Here is a 19,279-nt window from a genome sequence, read left to right on the forward strand (position 1 = left end):
GCTCAGTTTCTACCCAAAAGCCATCAGACTGCTGAACACCTGAACTGGCACTGACCACCAACAGCTCCTTTGCACCGACTCGCCACACCTTGGCACACATGCACATACACCATGACTGCTGCTACTACTAAACATCAACTAATTATTGCTTAACTATTGCACAATTCAACACTTTGCTCTTCACATTCCCCTCCCCTAACACACGTGTAAATATTCTACTGTAAATTTGTTTGAGTGGCCTCCTTGTATTTATACTTATTTTATTGTTATTCAATTGAGCCTTTATCTGTATTATTGTTATACTTGTATTCTATTGTTGTTGCATTGTCAAGGAGGTGAACCTGCAAGTAAGCATTTTATTGTACACCATGTAGCTCCGGTGCATTTAAATTTTAAAAGGCATTCGCACATCTGCGCCATCTTTGTTGCAGGTGCATGGTAACAGTTGAATAAGATAAGAAGAAACCCGCACACTGCTCTTGCTAGTATCACCGCTCTTGCTAGTATCACCGCTCTTTATTAAGCTTTACGTATCGGCCTCAAAGCTCTAACGAAGGCCTTGAGGCTGATACGTAAAGCTTAATAAAGAGCAATGATACTAGCCAGAGCAGTGTGCAGGTTTTCTTTTTTCTTATCCTGTGCACATGACAAAAACTTAAAAACTTGAACTTTTACTCCCATCTGACAAAAGACGTTATGTCCTAATTTTCTTTCTTTCCGCTTTTGTCCTGATTTCTTTCTTCGTGGACGTGATTCACGTGTTTCAGCAGATGAGCTTTACGAATGAATGTTCACCCACAAACTGAGCAACCGTGTGCTTATCACCTGTGTGAGTCAATATATGCCTCCACCCTTAAACCGTTTAGCTGTGACGACTGCTCCCCTCTGTATGAGTCCGTAACTGATCAGGTAGTATGATTGCGACTGAAACATTTCCCACAGTCACCACAGCTAAATATTTTCTCTCCTGTGTGCGTCAACATATGCTTCCCTAGGTCACCCTTCTGCCGGAATCTTTTCCCACAGTCGCCACAGCTAAACGGTTTCTCTCCTGTGTGAGTCCTTATATGCCTCCCCAGGGCTCCCCTTTGACTGAAGGTTTTCCCACAGACGCCACAGCTAAATGGTTTCTCTCCTGTGTGAGTCCGTATATGTTCGGTTAGGTACTCTTTGCGATTGAAACTTTTCCCACAGTCACTACAGCTGAATGGTTTCTCTCCTTTGTGAGTCTTCATGTGCCTGGACAGATCTCCTTTGTATCTGAAGGTCTCGCCACAAACAAGGCAGGGTTTCCCACCCTGACAGAGTCGAACATGGGTCTTCAGTTTACAGGTGGAGTTGTAATGTTTTTTGCATAAGCGGCATTCACTCTTCTTGGGGTGAGTCAAATGCCTCTGCAGGTCAGCTTTCAGAGCAAATGTTTCACCACAGTCATGGCAGCAGTGAATATGTATAGATGTGGTGCTGGGTTTAGAACGGCGTTCCCCCAATGGTGCGTTGGCATCCATTGGCGGGCTGCTGTAAAGTCCTACTGGGTGGCTGCTTACCGCTGAGCTGTGGCCGGAGGCATTGTTTTGATCACTTGGACGGTCACAAGGAATGTCAAGACCCTTCAGGTTGGTAACAGTGCCACAAGGTTTGAGATCCACTGGTGTAGAGTCACGCTCTCGGTTCTCCATAGTCTGGGTTAGGGGAAGAGTTAACGACTGAAGTGAGACCTCCTGATCACATTCACTTTTCACACAGGAAGGAGTAAATTTGAACTCTATGATATCAGGCTCCAGCCCTTGAAGCTGTTCTTCCTCCTGACTGGTCCAGAGTTCCTCCTGTTCCTCTTTAATCTGTGTGTGCCCTGGGTCCTCCTGCCCCAGACTGTGGCTCCACTCCTGCTCACAGTGCTGCTGCTCAGGGGGAACCGCCTCTTCAGCGACAGCAAGAGAGAGCTGCAGGGAGCCTGGAGGGAAGGAGAGGAAGAGCAGAATGAAATAGAACACTTGAATCATACAGGTGAATTATAGATCTCAATGAGGAATATACCGCCTTTAGACGTGCCTGAAGGCAGATAGCGGACTATTTGCTCTCATTCGCACAAGCCCTAGGCCTATAGCCAGTTCACATGCCTACTATGAAATACACCATGGCTAATGTGTACCAAAAGTTCAGACACTAACTGTTAATAATCCTGACTTTCAATACGGTTTAGATACTATATTCACCCAAATATAAAAAGATACACTTTCTGCGTGTCGTTTTAACACGGATTCCGCATAGAGGTGCTTTGCGTTGCACCTTTACCTGAACTACGACACTTCCTGAGCTAATGGAAACAAGGTAGGGACACACAAACTTTGATTCAATCTTTGTAAAGTTATTTTATGATAATTAAGTTGCGCATTCAAAGTTTCCAAAACTGTTCCGCAGTCAAGGATAAATTGTTCTTAGATAGACCGTTTCCAGCCCCAACGTTGCTATGCTGTCCCTTGGTCAACATCGTCATATATATATTTGTATTGATGAAAAACTAGATGTCCCTAGTCTCTCGCAAATGTTGAATAACATTTCATTTGAACTTACTCTACCGACTGTCTCCGTCTCAGGCTGCTGGTATGAACCGCTAACTCCAAAACCAGCATATTCTGACAGCATTCTGTTGTAGCCTTTACTACACAGTAGCAGGACTTGGTTGAGCTTGATGTGCCAGGGAAGCTTGTACACAGCCCGAAGCCTGTCTGGTCTCATGTGGTATGAGACTGTAATCCACTACTATTGAGGTCAAAAGGCTAGGGCAGGGGACTAACAGATCAACGTCAAAAGAAGAAATGACTAGAAACCCCAGCCAATAAAAATGCTATGCTAGAAACGTCAACAACAAATAAAAACAGCTGCATTGAACCTTTAAGACCTATATGTTTAGGCTTTGTTTGAAAAGTTTAAGTAGGAAATACAGACCAAATTAAAGTGTCGAGTTTTTGCATGTTCTAGGGTTGGGCGGTATCCAGATTTTCATACTGTCCTTCTCTCATCCCAGAATTTACAGTATCACCATAGTACACAAGGGGGTGCCAAAAACGCACAAGATACCATTTGGGGACTATTACCAGAACACTAACAAAATTTGTGAATTTCAAATTGAGGCTGCTTGCAAAATATGCTAACGAGCGCAAACGGAAAAAAAAATAACTAATTGCAAAGACAGGCAATCCAGCTCATAAAGTTATACATATATAGATAGGAGCTACCGAATGTCATTTTTGATTGAGTTTGGATATTTACAAGCAAATGTGAACAAGAGACATTGTGCAAATAAACAAAGTTTCAAAAACATGCTTGTCTTAAGGAAGAAAAGTACTAGCTCTGGAGCAGCATGTGTACACGCTGTATCTGTGTGGAGTCTGGAGTCGCTAGGGCAAAGGGCCTGCCTGCTCGGAGAAGATGGGAGAGGAGCGGATGGGCCGAGAACAGAGGAGAAAAAATGCAAGAAAATCAAATTGTGCAGTGGCAGCAGTACAGATAATTCACCCAAAGGGCTTTGACGGCAGAAAGCTAACACAATAAGATGCTATCACCTTATTAATTCAGCCACTTACTTGGATAACTAGCAAGTTAAACTTAGGGGCCACGTTAACACAGAGCAAAACATAAGGAAATGGATGATACACAAATCAGATGGCCATGCATCGTTTATGCAAAAAAGACCTTGCTTTTTCATTGTAAGCTCATTTACTTGTGTGGCTGCCAGCCAAATAGTGTTGCACTTCTGCCGAATGTGTTGCACTAATGTATTTTCTATGAAGGAAAACTAGTTGCACGTCCCTGATCACTCTATTGAAGAAGAAAATTACTTTTGACTTTCAGTATAAAAACGCAACCCCTGTCAATACACAGCTGTACTGTTCCGGCTTTCTCCTGTTGTGCTATTTATAAACAAACACTTGACTGGCTCTATTCTGTGGCACTACTGTACGTTAAACTAAATAATGTAAAATAATGTGACAGGTAAAATGAAGAACGCATCTAATGTTTTGCACAAGTTGATTGCAGGTATTTACTTTAAAAGGAGCTACAAATATAAAAATTTAGAGAAATAGTTAACGGTATTTGCGGTATTGAAAAAAACATCCCGTGGCTATTTCCAAATACCCCAGTATACGGTATACTGTCCAAGCCTAGCGTGTTCTACTGTCTTGTTAAGATAGGGGGTGACTGGGACAGGTAATCCATATCAAATGTTTTGGATAAAGTTTTTGTAAAACATGCACCTTACATCAGATCATCATGAAACGTTCACTGTGTAAGGCTAACTTTCATCGAGGTCTTGAAAGGTCTACAATTGGTTTCTCTTTTCATTGTCAGTATCCTTTTCCAGCGTTATGATATTCGTAACATCCAGGTAGGTAGCCTAGCGGTTAAGAGCGTTGGGCCAGTAACAAAAAGGTCGCTGTTTTGAATCCGAGCTGACGGAAAGTGACAAATCTTTTGATGTGCTCTTGAGCAAGGCACTTAACCCTAATTGCTCCTGTAAGTCGCTCTGGATAAGGGAGTCTGCTAAATGACTCAAATGTTAAAATTACATCTTGATGCATCATACCTTTGTTTCAGAAGTCTTTCACCAAATTTGTTGAACTTGTTCTGAGATGTATTCGTCAGACTTTTGCTGAAGCAATTGTTCAGATCTTGAAAATGATGTGTTCCAGCTAAGATTCTCTTGGAAATATATGCTGAAATGCATCTCATACATGGCCGGTACAGTTGAAACCAGGATTCTTCAGTTGTGCCAACCTACAGTTTCATCAGGGGCGGCAGGTAGCGTAGTGGTTAGAGTGTTGGGCCACTAACTGAAAGGTTGCTGGATCAAATCCCCGAGCTGACAAGGTAAAAAGCTGTCGTTCTGCCCCTGAACAATGCAGTTAACCCACTGTTCATAGGCCGTCATTTTAATTAAGAATTTGTTCTTAACTGACTTGCCTAGTTAAATAAAGGTAAAATACATTTTCTTTAAGTCAGCTGTCCATGTGGCTGGTCTTGGACAATCCCGCAGGTGAAGAAGCCAGATGTGGAGGTCCTGGGCTGGTGTAGTTACACGTGGTCTGCAGCTGTGAGGCCTGGTTGAACATACTGCCAAATTCTCTAAAATGACGTTGGAGGCAGCTTATTTTAGAAAAAAACCCATTAAATTCTTTGGCAACAGCTCTTGTAAACATTCCTGCAGTCAGAATGGCAATTGCACACTCCCTCAAATCTTGGGACATCTGTGGCATTGTGTTGCCTGACAAAACAACACATTTTAGAGTGGCTTTTTATTGTCCCCAGCACAAAGTGCACCTGTGTAATGATCATGCTGTTCAATTAGCATATTGATATGCCACACCTGTCAGGTGTATGGATTATATTGGCAAAGGATAATAAATAATAAATGCTTACTAACAGAAATGTGAACAAATTTGTGGAGAAAATTTGAGAGAAAAGCTTTTTGTGGGTATGGATCATTTCTGGGGTCTTTTATTTCAACTCATGAAACCAACACTTTACATGTTGCATTTATATTTGTTTAATAATATATATTTTTCCCTTGACGGAGTGATGCTGAATGTAAAAAAAAAAAGGTTCAACTTATCCCACTCTCCCCCACTATGTTTTAGATAGAAAGATGAGAAGAGTGTTTATCAACAATCTGTGAATAGTCCTGGCAGAGGCATCATGTAAACAGGGTATCCCCCCCCCCCCCCCCATAATATGTCCTGTTTATGGTTTTAAACATTTTTAAATAAATCAACAAATATTTCTCAATAATAATACTAGTCACGTAGCAATTTTATAAAGTTGGCTTTAGCTAGGTTCCCCAATCTGCAAAACTCATAACTATCTACCAAGAAGCCATTTCAGGCTATCAATCAAGTTAGAGTAGCTAGCTTGTCTAACTATCGGAGCTGGCATGCCTGCTGGCAAGGTTGATATACTTTAGAAAAGCAAGCAACAAAAAAATACTGAAGAAATTACTTACAATCCTTTCAATCTTTTCCCCAGATTTTAGCAGCTACACAGAGAAGCATATTTAGTTTATTTTTGACATATAATTTAGCATAGTTATTATGGCTATAGACTGCAGGAAAAAGCTGATTCAGGTATTTGAAAAATAGATAGGGGGGGGGGGGGACCACCCCCCAGCCATCCTCATGTACTTTGTTCCCCCTCAGATTTTTGGGGTGCTTGACACCCCTGAGTCCTAGAGTGTCTTTTCAAATGAAATCCCTCCAAAATATACTGACTACATCCAGTGTCCAGAAAGGTGGATTGGCAGTATAGGTCCTAGGGTATAGGTACTTATTTTATGACAAGACTGGGGAATTTCACAAAAAAGCCCCAATGTCACACTAATGCAATTCCACAAAATACACAACATGCGCAGCAGCAGATTATATCATTTTTAAATAGCACATTATCCAATTCTCACTTGGAAGCCTTCAGCCTAGTGTATTTACTTCACACAAAGTTACCATAAATTCAAAGCACACAAATAATTGACACTACCGGACTGCACACGTGACCCCAATGCAGCTAATAAACACAATAGGAAACCCCTTCAGTATAGCCTATAAAATAACGTGTTCGGACAGTCACAAATTTGATAGGCCTATGCACAATTCTGTTAAATTGCACAATTCTATGCAATCCTATGCACAATTCCGTTTTACTGCCTACACGGAGCCCCTCCGGGCCCTCACAACTGGACTGCCGACGTTATCTACCCGAAGGAGATCCGGCTGGCTCCTCCGTCGCGACGTTACCTGAATGCCCATCTGCGGCCTGCTAACCGTTAGCTGTCTTACCGGATGCTCTCAGAATAGACAATCGGACAATTTATTTATATTATTAACATGTTTCTTCTTGGGCCTCTATAACTATATCTATTGTTTTTATTTTTTTGTTGTTGTGTGATTTGGACTAATCCCCTCTACAACACGGAACTCCACTAATCTACTGACGGAACGCAAGAGGTGGCTAACAACAGACCTCCATCCTATGCTAGCTTGCTACCGATGTCCTGGCTAGCTGTCTAAATCGCCGTGACCCCCAAACCAACCTCTCCACTCCCTGGACCCTTTTGATCACTCGACTAAGGATGCCTCTCCTTAATGTCAATATGTCTTGTCCATTGCTGTTCTGGTTAGTGTTTATTGGCTTATTTCACTGCAGAGCCTCTAGTCCTGCTCACTATACCTTATCCAACTTATTATTTCCACCACCCACACATGCAATGACATCTCCTGGTTTCAATGTTTCTAGAGACAATATCTCTCTCTTCATCACTCAATACCTAGGTTTACCTCCACTGTACTCACATCCTACCATACCTTTGTCTGTACATTATACCTTGATGCTATTTTATCGCCCCCAGAAACCTCCTTTTACTCTCTGTTCCAGACGTTCTAGACGACCAATTCTTATTGCTTTTAGCCGTACCCTTATTCTTCTCCTCCTATGTTCCTCTGGCGATGTAGAGGTGAATCCAGGCCCTGCAGTGCCTAGCTCCACTCCTATTCCCCAGGCGCTCTCTTTTGATGACTTCTGTAACCGTAATAGCCTTGGTTTCATGCATGTTAACATTAGAAGCCTCCTCCCTAAGTTTGTTCTTTTCACTGCTTTAGCACACTCTGCCAACCCGGATGTTCTAGCTGTGTCTGAATCCTGGCTTAGGAAGACCACCAAAAATTCAGAAATTTTAATTCCAAACTACAACATTTTCAGACAAGATAGAACTGCTAAAGGGGCGGTGTTGCAATCTACTGCAAAGATAGCCTGCAGAGTTCTGTCCTACTATCCAGGTCTGTACCCAAACAATTTGAACTTCTACTTTTAAAAATCCACCTCTCTAAAAACAAGTCTCTCACCGTTGCCGCCTGCTATAGACCACCCTCTGCTCCCAGCTGTGCTCTGGACACCATATGTGAACTGATTGCCCCCATCTATCTTCAGAGCTCGTGCTGCTAGGCGACCTAAACTGGAACATGCTTAACACCCCAGCCATCCTACAATCTAAACTTGATGCCCTCAATCTCACACAAATTATCAATGAACCTACCAGGTACCCCCAAAGCCTTAAACACGGGCACCCTCATAGATATCATCCTAACCAACTTCCCCTCTAAATACACCTCTGCTGTCTTCAACCAAGATCTCAGCGATCACTGCCTCATTGCCTGCATCCGTAATGGGTCAGCGGTCAAACGACCTCCACTCATCACTGTAAAACGCTCCCTGAAACACTTCAGCGAGCAGGCCTTTCTAATCGACCTGGCCGGGGTGTCCTGGAAGGATATTGATCTCATCCCGTCAGTAGAGGATGCCTGGATATTTTTAAAAATGCCTTCCTAACAATCTTAAATAAACATGCCCCATTCAAGAAAATTAGAACCAGGAACAGATATAGCCCTTGGTTCTCCCCAGACCTGACTGCCCTTAACCAACACAAAAACATCCTATGGCGTTCTGCATTAGCATCGAACAGCCCCGTGATATGCAGCTGTTCAGGGAAGCTAGAAACCGTTATACACAGGCAGTTAGAAAAGCCAAGGCTAGCTTTTTCAAGCAGAAATTTGCTTCCTGCAACACTAACTCTAAAAGTTCTGGGACACTGTAAAGTCCATGGAGAATAAGAACACCTCCTCCCAGCTGCCCACTGCACTGAAGATAGGAAACACTGTCACCACTGATAAATCCACCATAATTGAGAATTTCAATAAGCATTTTTCTACGGCTGGCCATGCTTTCCACCTGGCAACTCCTACCCCGGTCAACAGCACTGCACCCCCAACAGCAACTCGCCCAAGCCTTCCCCATTTCTCCTTCTCCCAAATCCATTCAGCTGAAGTTCTGAAAGAGCTGAAAAATCTGGACCCCTACAAATCAGCCGGGCTAGACAATCTGGACCCTTTCTTTCTAAAATTATCTGCCGAAATGGTTGCCACCCCTATTACTAGCCTGTTCAACCTCTCTTTCTTGTCATCTGAGATTCCCAAAGATTGGAAAGCAGCTGCGGTCATCCCCCTCTTCAAAGGGGGGACACTCTTGACCCAAACTGCTACAGACCTATATCTATCCTACCATGCCTTTCTAAGGTCTTGAAAGCCAAGTCAACAAACAGATTACCGACCATTTCGAATCTCACCATACCTTCTCTGCTATGCAATCTGGTTTCAGAGCTGGTCATGGGTGCACCTCAGCCACGCTCAAGGTCCTAAACGATATCTTAACCGCCATCGATAAGAAACATTACTGTGCAGCCGTATTCATTGATCTGGCCAAGGCTTTCGACTCTGTCAACCACCACATCCTTATCGGCAGACTCGACAGCCTTGGTTTCTCAAATGATTGCCTCGCCTGGTTCACCAACTACTTCTCTGATAGAGTTCAGTGTGTCAAATCGGAGGGTCTGCTGTCCGGACCTCTGGCAGTCTCTATGGGGGTGCCACAGGGTTCAATTCTTGGACCGACTCTCTTCTCTGTATACATCAATGATGTTGCTCTTGCTGCTGGTGAGTCTCTGATCCACCTCTCACGCAGACGACACCATTCTGTATACTTCCGGCCCTTCTTTGGACACTGTGTTAACAACCCTCCAGGCAAGCTTCAATGCCATACAACTCTCCTTCCGTGGCCTCCAATTGCTCTTAAATACAAGTAAAACTAAATGCATGCTCTTCAACCGATCGCTACCTGCACCTACCCGCCTGTCCAACATCACTACTCTGGACGGCTCTGACTTAGAATACGTGGACAACTACAAATACTTAGGTGTCTGGTTAGACTGTAAACTCTCCTTCCAGACCCATATCAAACATCTCCAATCCAAAGTTAAATCTAGAATTGGCTTCCTATTTCGCAACAAAGCATCCTTCACTCATGCTGCCAAACATACCCTTGTAAAATTGACCATCCTACCAATCCTCGACTTTGGCGATGTCATTTACAAAATAGCCTCCAATACCCTACTCAACAAATTGGATGCAGTCTATCACAGTGCTATCCGTTTTGTCACCAAAGCCCCATATACTACCCACCATTGCGACCTGTACGCTCTCGTTGGCTGGCCCTCGCTTCATACTCGTCGCCAAACCCACTGGCTCCATGTCATCTACAAGACCCTGCTAGGTAAAGTCCCCCTTATCTCAGCTCGCTGGTCACCATAGCATCTCCCACCTGTAGCACACGCTCCAGCAGGTATATCTCTCTAGTCACCCCCAAAACCAATTCTTTCTTTGGCCGCCTCTCCTTCCAGTTCTCTGCTGCCAATGACTGGAACGAACTACAAAAATCTCTTAAATTGGAAACACTTATCTCCCTCACTAGCTTTAAACACCAACTGTCAGAGCATCTTACAGATTACTGCACCTGTACATAGCCCACCTATAATTTAGCCCAAACAACTACCTCTTTCCTAACTGTATTTAATTTATTTATTTATTTTGCTCCTTTGCACCCCATTATTTTTATTTCTACTTTGCACATTCTTCCATTGCAATACTACCATTCCAGTGTTTTACTTGCTATATTGTATTTACTTTGCCACCATGGCCTTTTTTGCCTTTACCTCCCTTCTCACCTAATTCGCTCACATTGTATATAGACTTGTTTTTTTTTACTGTATTATTGACTGTATGTTTGTTTTACTCCATGTGTAACTCTGTGTCGTTGTATGTGTCGAACTGCTTTGCTTTATCTTGGCCAGGTCGCAATTGTAAATGAGAACTTGTTCTCAACTTGCTTACCTGGTTAAATAAAGGTGAAATAAAAAAATAAAAATAAAATAACAATTCAGAGAGGTATGAGGTCAAATTCTATTTTCTCCTGTCCTAGAACATAGGCTATTTTCATATCCAGTCCTAATCCCGCTGAAACTCCAAATCCCAAATCCTGTCTCGCATGAAAATTCCTAACTTTATTCTGTAACCCATAGGTTGCATTATCAAGCATGTCTCGACTATGCATGTCAAAATAGCGCTAAAACATTTCCCATTTTCTCTGCACTGTCTTGTACTTGCTGCCCGTATGACAGCTTCAGTAGAGAATGTGTGATCAACAAACTATTTCCACTCCTCTCCCGGTTACATAATGATGCTAGAAATGTTTGTCCAGTTGCAGGTGGTTCCACAAAAACCAGAGAGAACTCCGGAAGATAAATATTCCACTTTTTGTATCGAGTGAGGAATGCCTATTGCATGTGTGTAGATCTTTGTTTTGTTGGCACTGTGTGACTTGCGGTCTACTTCTACACGTCGCATTGAAACGAATAGCTCCTGCAAAGATATTGGAAAATGCTAGACGTGCGGGCAGGCAGTTAAGTTGGCTAGGAATCTTGCTGTGCAGTAAGAAATAAACCTGGATTTAATACCTTTCAGAATTTTCTATTTCTTTTTTTACAATCTGCAACTGGACACGTCAACTTTTCCCTCGAAACGAGAATGAAGAAAGTATCACCAAGACCAGGTTAGTTTAACCCATAAGGGTCTAAATCCTGCCTACGCCGGGGGAGGGGGGTTTCTACCAAGATATAGGAATTGTTTTAAGGTCATACCAAGGACAATTTAGCTATTTGATTTGGAACATCCTCCCAAAATCTTGAGTGGCGGTGGTTGTAGATCTTCTTGGAGTCATCATTTTACAGGAACATGAAGGCTATCAAATGTGTACTGTAACAACTGTGTAGCCTCTCTGGATTAAAACCAAATTATGATAAGTGTACTACGCATTGGATCACTAAAAAAAAATGCAAATTTTACATTACCATGTAGTTTACCAATAAAATGGTCTGACGGAGATGTGGACATACTCGGTATAGAAATCCCCCCAAAAAAGAAATGTTCTCACTCTTATACATTTTTATAGAAAGTTTGCAAAAATAGATAAGATCTTGCTTCCATGGAAAGGAAATACCTGTCTATTTGTGGAAAAATCACCCTGATTAACTCTTTAGTCATATCACAGTTTACCTATTTGCTTATGGTTTTGCCTACACCTAGTGACCTGCTTTTTAAATTACATGAACATAAAATATTCAATTTTATTTGGAACGGTAAACCAGATAAAATTGAAAAGGGCCTAATATGAATTCGGAGGGCAGAAATGATTAAATATTAAAGCATTAGACCTCTCACTAAAGGCATCAGTCATACAAAAGTTATACTTAAATCCAAACTGGTTCTCTATTAAATTGGTACGAATGTCTCATCCTATGTTCAAGAAGGGCCTTCTTCCCTTTATTCAGATTACACCGGCCCACTTTCAATTGTTTGAAAAGGAAATAATCTCCAAAATATCTTTATTTTTTTTTAAACAATATATTTTTATTTATTTTTTAAACAAGCCTTAGAAGGTTGGTTGCAATTTCAGTTTAATCCACCTGAAAAGACAGAACAAATAATACAACAAATATTGTGGTTAAATTCAAATATACTTATTGATGAAAAAAAAACTATTTTTCGAAGAAATGTTTAAAAAAGGTATAATTTTAGTGAATGATATCATAAATAGGACTGGTGGAGTTATGTCACACATGCAGCTAACACAGACATATGGAAATGTCTGCTCTTCCCAAAATGACAACCAATGAATTGCAGCATTACCACAAAACTGGAAGAAGCAAGTAAAAGGGAAAAAAGTAAGGAACTTGTATGTCAGCCCTGTATTAAAAAACATACATGGTTAAAGAAAAGTGTGATAAATAAAAACATATACCAATTTCATTTAAGGACCAAAAAACTGACAGCTGTGCCATATAAAATGGCAAAATAGTTGGGAAGAGATTTGCGATGTGCCCATTCCATGGCACATGGTTTATGAATTGATACGCAAAACAACGCCGGATGCAAAACTTTGAATTTTTCAATTTAAATTACTATACAGAATTCCTGCAACTAATATAATGTTATATATATGAGGGATACAATCTTCCCAGCTCTGCAGATTCTGCTGTGAGTCATTAGATCATTTATTTTGGTATTGTCCATATGTAGCTCGTTTTTGGTCACAGGTCCAGGAATGGCTGAAGAATTGCAACATTTGCCTAGAACTAACGCTGCAGACAGCAATACTGGGTGATTTGAACAGCCATAGTCAATCAATGAATAATATATTATTATTTTAGCAAAAATGTTTATTTTCAATTTACAATCTGTAGAAGCTATGAGAATAGAAAGGTTCAAGTCGTTTGTTAAGCATCACAGCACAGTTGAAAAATATATGGCAAATAGAAATCCAAAATGGAAGATGTTGAGAGACAGATGGGAGGGGTTGAATGGAGCTGAAGGGTGGGACTAATAACAAGATAAAACATGTAGAACATACAGGGTCTGTAAAATGTATATAGGTTCAGAACTTTTGTGAAATAGCACAGTTACAAATAGAAATCAAACTGGATGGACAGAACTAGAGGAAGGACTAAAAACAAACAAAAAATAACTATTGTAAAATATGTATAAGATGTATAAATTGAAGGTAAAAGCCGAAGTGTTTATTAGTTTACTCCAATTGGGGGATCGGTGGTAGGGTTTGCGGGGAATAATAATAAAGGTATATTCTTTTAAAAAGGTATGTATGTCTATATAGGTATGTGTAGGTATATATGTGTATATGTATGTCTATATAGGTATGTGTATGTATATATGTGTATATGTATGCATGTGTGTATGGATATATATATTTACCCAAAAAATATATGGGGGATTGGAAATTATGCAGACAATTACATTGATGGAACCAATATTCTTTCTGCAATATTTAGCTGATCCACCCCTTTAAAAACAAAAACAAAGCAATGTTCCAACATCTAGTGGAAAGCCTTCCCAGAATAGAAAAAGGCTGTTATAGCAGCAAATGGGGGACCAACTCCATATTAATGCCAATGATTTAGGAATGAGATTTAACAAGCAGGTGCCCACATACCTTTGTTAATGCAGTGTATATATAGCTGCGTTTTCAATTAGCTAAGCCGTAAATTGGGTATATACCATTCCAATGATTAGCTTACTATTGACATTTTCCACAGGAAATCTTTCTGGTGGAAAAGGGCATTCACATGCTATCGAACACTACTGATGTTTTCAAACAGCAAGACCAAGATCAACATGGCAGTGTTGCCATTGATTTATCAAAGTTGTTCTTTATAACGTCTAAATAAAACATGTCTAGTGCAACCCCCATATCAAATCAAATTGTATTTGTCACATGCGCCGAATACAACAGGTTATAGTGAAAGGCTTACTTAACTGCATTGTTGGTTTAGGGCTTGTAAGAAAATAAAAAGTAAGAGATAAGAATAACAAATAATTAAAGAGCAGCAGTAAATAACAGTAGCGGAGCTATATACAGAGGGTACCGGTACAGAGTCAACGTGTCAATGTGCGGGGGCTCCGGTGACGAGGTAATTATGTACATGTAGGTAGTTATTAAGGTGGCTATGCACAAATAACAGCAGAGAGTAGCAGCAGCGTGGGGAGGGGGGGGCAACGCAAATAGTCACACTCATTAAATGCAGGCGGAGGCTGCACGTTGAACGTTGTGCAAATCCTGCCCGATATTGCGGTGCAAGTGACCAATCAAAGCTCACCATAGCCTCCAACCCCAAATGGATTGGCTGACAATGGCTGTTGATAGGTAGCACTACCTAGTTTGCTTGCTAGCTTGTTAACGTTAGCACCCACATGAGGTCGCTAGGCGAGTGTTGATTGTATAGTGTATCTTACGCAAACGGAGCGCAACGGAGTACGTGAAGGTGGTTTTAAATCACAAAATGGCTGGCCCTTTGCAGTACGTAGTCCTGCCTATGTTGTTTGCATAGTCCTCCTACAGAGTTTTCTTTCACTCAAATATTGAAACGAGACCGCGCAATTCCTTGTGCAGCGGCGGGGGCAGTGTTTAGTATGAAGCTCTGTATTTTACACCAAACTCACTTTGGTTGAAAATGGAACCAGGAAAATTGATTTTGTTGTTCTTTTTGCACAAAGAAAATCATTCTAAATATATGAATTGGCCCATTGTCACTAATCAACTTCAAATTCACTTCAACTACAACATTGCTCTGTCTTGGTTTAGCTAAGCATTAAATACGCAGCCTATTTTGCATTGACAACCAAATATAATCACAGCGACTGTTCAGGGGAAATGAAAACATTAGTGCTAGTCGGGATCCTTGGGACATATACCTACCCTAAACCCTAACCCGAGGGGAGAGTGGGGTAAATTAGGCATTTTTTATTTTAATTTATTTACATTCAGCATTATCTACATACACTACCGTTCAAAAGTTTAGGGTCATTTAGAAATGTCCTTGTTTTTGAAAGAAAAGCACATGTTTGGTCAATTAAAAATAACATCAAAATGATCAGAAATACAGTGTAGACATTGTTAATGTTGTAAATTACTATTGTTGCTGGAAACAGCAGATTTTTCATTTACGTAGGCATACAGACGCCCATTATCAGCAACCATCACTCCCGTGTTCCAATGGCAATTTGTATTAGCTAATCCAAGTTTGTCATTTTATAAGGCCAATTGATCATTAGAAAACCCTTTTGCAATTATGTTAGCACAGCTGAAAACTGTTGTCATGATTAAAGAAGAAATAAAACTGGCCTTCTTTAGACTAGTTGAGTTTCAGCATTTGTGGGTTCGAATACAGGCTCAAAATGCCCTTTCTTCTGAAACTCGTCATTCTATTCTTGAGAAGTGAAGGCTACTTCATGTGAGAAATTGCCAAGAAACTTTAATCTCGTACAAGCCTGTGTACTACTCCATTCACAGAACAGCACAAACTGGCCCTAACCAGAATAGAAAGAGGAGTGGGAGGCCCCGGTGAACAACTGAGCAAGAGGACAAGTACATTAATGTCTAGTTTGAAAAACAGTCCTCAACTGGCAGCTTCATTAAATAGTACCCATAAAACACCAGTCTTAATGTCAACTTCTAGGCAGAGTTCCTCTGTCCAGTTTCTTTTGCCCATCTTAATCTTTTCTTTTTATTGGCCAGTCTGAGATATGGATTTTTCTATGCAACTCTGCCTAGAAGGCCAGCATCCCAAAGTCGCCTCTTCACTGTTGACATTGAGACTGGTGTTGAGCGTGAAAAACACAACAGCGCTGCAGTTCCTGACACACTCAAACCAGTGTGCCTGACACCTACTACTATACCCCTTTCAAAGGCACTTGGATCATTCACCCTCTGAATGGCACACATACACAATCCATGTCTCAATTGTCTCAAGGCTTAATAATAATATATATATATATTTTTTACCTGTCTCCTCCCTCCTCAGCTACACTGATTGAAGTGGATTTAACAAGTGACATCTATAAGGGATCATAGCTTTCACCTGGATTAACCTGGTCAGTCGGTCATGGAAAGAGCAGGTGTTCCTAATGTTTAGTACACTCAGTGTATATCAACAGGACAGTATAATTACATAAACTTTTCAAAGCACTGGTATTGAGTTCAGATTTGTGCACAAGATAAAAATACATGCATGAGACGCAGTCATTCTTGCCGAGCTCGTACACGCGTTTACATGGTTCTGTGCATGCTTCAGGTGATAGAAATCTCAACTCAATACCAGTGCTTTGAAAAGTTTATGTAATTATACTGTCCTGTGGATATGTCTCACATTCCTACTATCATCACCCGGACGACCGGTAAAGTAGGTTCAAATATAATTTAATCAACATTCCGGCTTGTGGAGGTGGAAACCATGTGTTTGATGTATTTGTTACCATTCCACGAATTACGCTCCAGCCTTTACTGCAAGCCCGTTCTCCCCAATTAAGGTGGCACCAACCTGTGCAAGAAGCTGATTAAACAGCATGATCATTATACAGGTGCACCTTGTGCTGGGGACAATAAAAGGCCACTTTAAAAAATGTGCAGTTCTGCCATACAACACAATGCCACAAGAGTTCTCAAGTTTTGAATAAGTGTGCAATTGGCTTGCTGACTGCAAGAATGTCCACCAGAGCTTTTGCCTGATAATTAATGTTCATTTCTCTACCATAAGCTGCCTGCGAAATCGTTTTTGCGAATATGACAGTACGTTCAGACGACCTCACAACAGCAGACCACCTGTAGCCACACCAGCCCTGGACCTCCACATCCGGCTTCTTCACCTGCAAGATCGTCCGAGGGAGGGTGCTGAGAAGTATTTCAGTCAGTAATAAAGCAGTTTTGTGGGGGAAAACTCATTCTGATTAGCTGGGCCTGGCTCCTGAGTGCGTGGGCCTGGCTGCCAAGTGGGTGGGCCTATGCCCTCCAAGGCCCACCCATGGCTGTACCCCTGCTCAGTCATGTGACATCCATTGATTTGAGCCCAATGAATTTATTTCAATCGATTTATTTCCTTAAATAATCTTTAACTCAGTAAAATATTTGAAATGGCGGCATGTTGGATTTATATTTTTGTTCAGTTTAGCTATTTCAATAAGTTTTTCGTGAAAGACAGTGAAACTTACAATAAAACTGTACTTTAAAATGGATTAAATAGTGCTCACGTTTAGCCTAAACATGTTATTAATTGAATAGGATTGTATCTAGTTATCAGTAGATGTACATACGAACCTATTCCACATAGTTTTATCTCCGGTGTGATTCGCAGCATTCTCCGTAGCCGATCATTCTCCTCCTGGTACTCCACTACCGCTTTCTCAACTGCACCGAAAATCTCCACAGCAGCCTCCGTTAAGCGCTCATTTAAAAACACACGAAACGACTGTAGTTTAGACATTTTCAGTCGAATGAGAGTTGGGGAGCCAATTTAGTTCGGGCTGTGCGTCTTGCTTTACTACACAAAAAATTGCTAATTTTCTCCTATGGTGTTATGGCTTCTTCTTCTTCGACGATGGGGTTTAACGGCAAATGGCATCCGATGTTAATGGGGCATTACTGCCACCAGCTGGACAGGATATTGAATAAGAAACCACAACAAAAACATTGCGGGAAAGAGGGAAAAACGACATACAAAATTAAACACATCAACTAACAAAATCCATCCCACTTCTTTAATCACAATCCACTAAAAACAATACATCCCTACACAGGCTCAGGGATTTCTTGCACAGTCTCGGGTGTGAAATCACAAAGACACAAACTTTCAACTACATTTCACAATGATTCCAATTTTCTTAGACTTGTTCTCCGCGTGTGCTGTACAGTTTATGACCATTACAATAAATAATACAAATACCACATATAGTATTTGTACTTTTGTACTATAGTACTTTTTAACATATAGTATTGGTCGTGGTGGCTCTACTACCATTGTTTCTTCCCCACCACTTTTTCCTTCCAGTCTTCTCACCGCCTCCAGATAGGAGACACGCTGGACACTCCTTACCCTTGCCACTTCATTCTCCTTCACCCTAACAGGGCACTCCAGGAATTCAGGGGCATGTTCACGTCCACAGTGGCAGCATTTCACTTTATCTGGCATACAATACTCCTCCCTTCTGCACACACTTGACACATTAACAAATATGTTATATTCATGACACTGAAGGGGCTTGTGCACAAAAGCTCTTACATGGTATCTCATGAATCCTAACTGTATATGTTAATTTATTTTCTCCATCCACCATACAGGTCAGTCGATATTCCAGTCTGGCTTCTTCTTCTTTTGCGGGTTTTATGGCAGACTACAATCCAAATGGTTTATTACTGCCACCAACTGGACAGGGTTGGAAAAAAACAATGTAAAAATAAAACCCATACGTGATAGGAAAAACAAACTTAATCCACCCAACATAAGACAATCAAAAAAATCATTGACAAAAACAAAACCCCAGACTCCCACTTCTTCCTTCCTTTAAATCTCCATATCTCCCTTCTCAAGCTCTATAACCTGCGAGGGTGGTAATGGCTTGAGACAATAATCTATTGCAACTCCTCCGCCGAGAAGACTTTCAGTCCCAGGAACCGTTCTGCTGCATCCACAATGATATCTGTTTTCCTGGAGTTCCTCTCCCCCTTGGCAGGGGCCATTAATCACCATAGCTATAAAGGCCACAAAGTCCACATTTTTAACCTATAACATATCTGGGTCCTGCTGTTAAATGAATACCCCTGCAGCCTTCGGTGAAGGCCTATCCACCACCATGGACTATTCAGGAGCACCAATCAAACCCTCAACCCTTTTAACAGCTGCTGCATATGAAATACTCTGGACAGCCCTGACTTTGGCCACCTCATTCTCTTTCACCATGGTTGGGCATTCCAAAGACGTGGCTTCATGGTTCCCAACACAATT

General features: G+C 41.2%; 1 protein-coding gene across 1 annotated transcript; it reads right to left on the minus strand.

Annotated features, from left to right (window-relative positions):
* Nucleotides 1–624: 624 nt before the first annotated feature.
* On the minus strand, nt 625–17,860 carry LOC115133383 (zinc finger protein 79-like). Its single transcript, XM_029666569.2, has 2 exons — nt 17,596–17,860; nt 625–1,954 (listed from the first exon to the last, which is right to left on the minus strand). The coding sequence occupies exons 1-2, from the start codon at nt 17,759–17,761 to the stop codon at nt 906–908; spliced, it is 1,215 nt and encodes a 404-aa protein (XP_029522429.1). The 5' UTR covers nt 17,762–17,860; the 3' UTR covers nt 625–905.
* Nucleotides 17,861–19,279: the final 1,419 nt, after the last annotated feature.

Source organism: Oncorhynchus nerka, linkage group LG8 (assembly GCF_034236695.1).
Source record: "Oncorhynchus nerka isolate Pitt River linkage group LG8, Oner_Uvic_2.0, whole genome shotgun sequence".
NCBI classification, from domain to species: domain Eukaryota; kingdom Metazoa; phylum Chordata; class Actinopteri; order Salmoniformes; family Salmonidae; genus Oncorhynchus; species Oncorhynchus nerka.

Coding starts and splice junctions, on each gene's coding strand:
- LOC115133383 (XM_029666569.2), bottom strand. CDS start 17,761: ATGTCTAAACTACAGTCGTTTCGTGTGTTTTTAAATGAGCGCTTAACG. Junction 1,955..17,595: donor GATAAAACTATGTGGAATAG/GTTCGTATGTAC, acceptor CCTTCCCTCCAG/GCTCCCTGCAGCTCTCTCTT.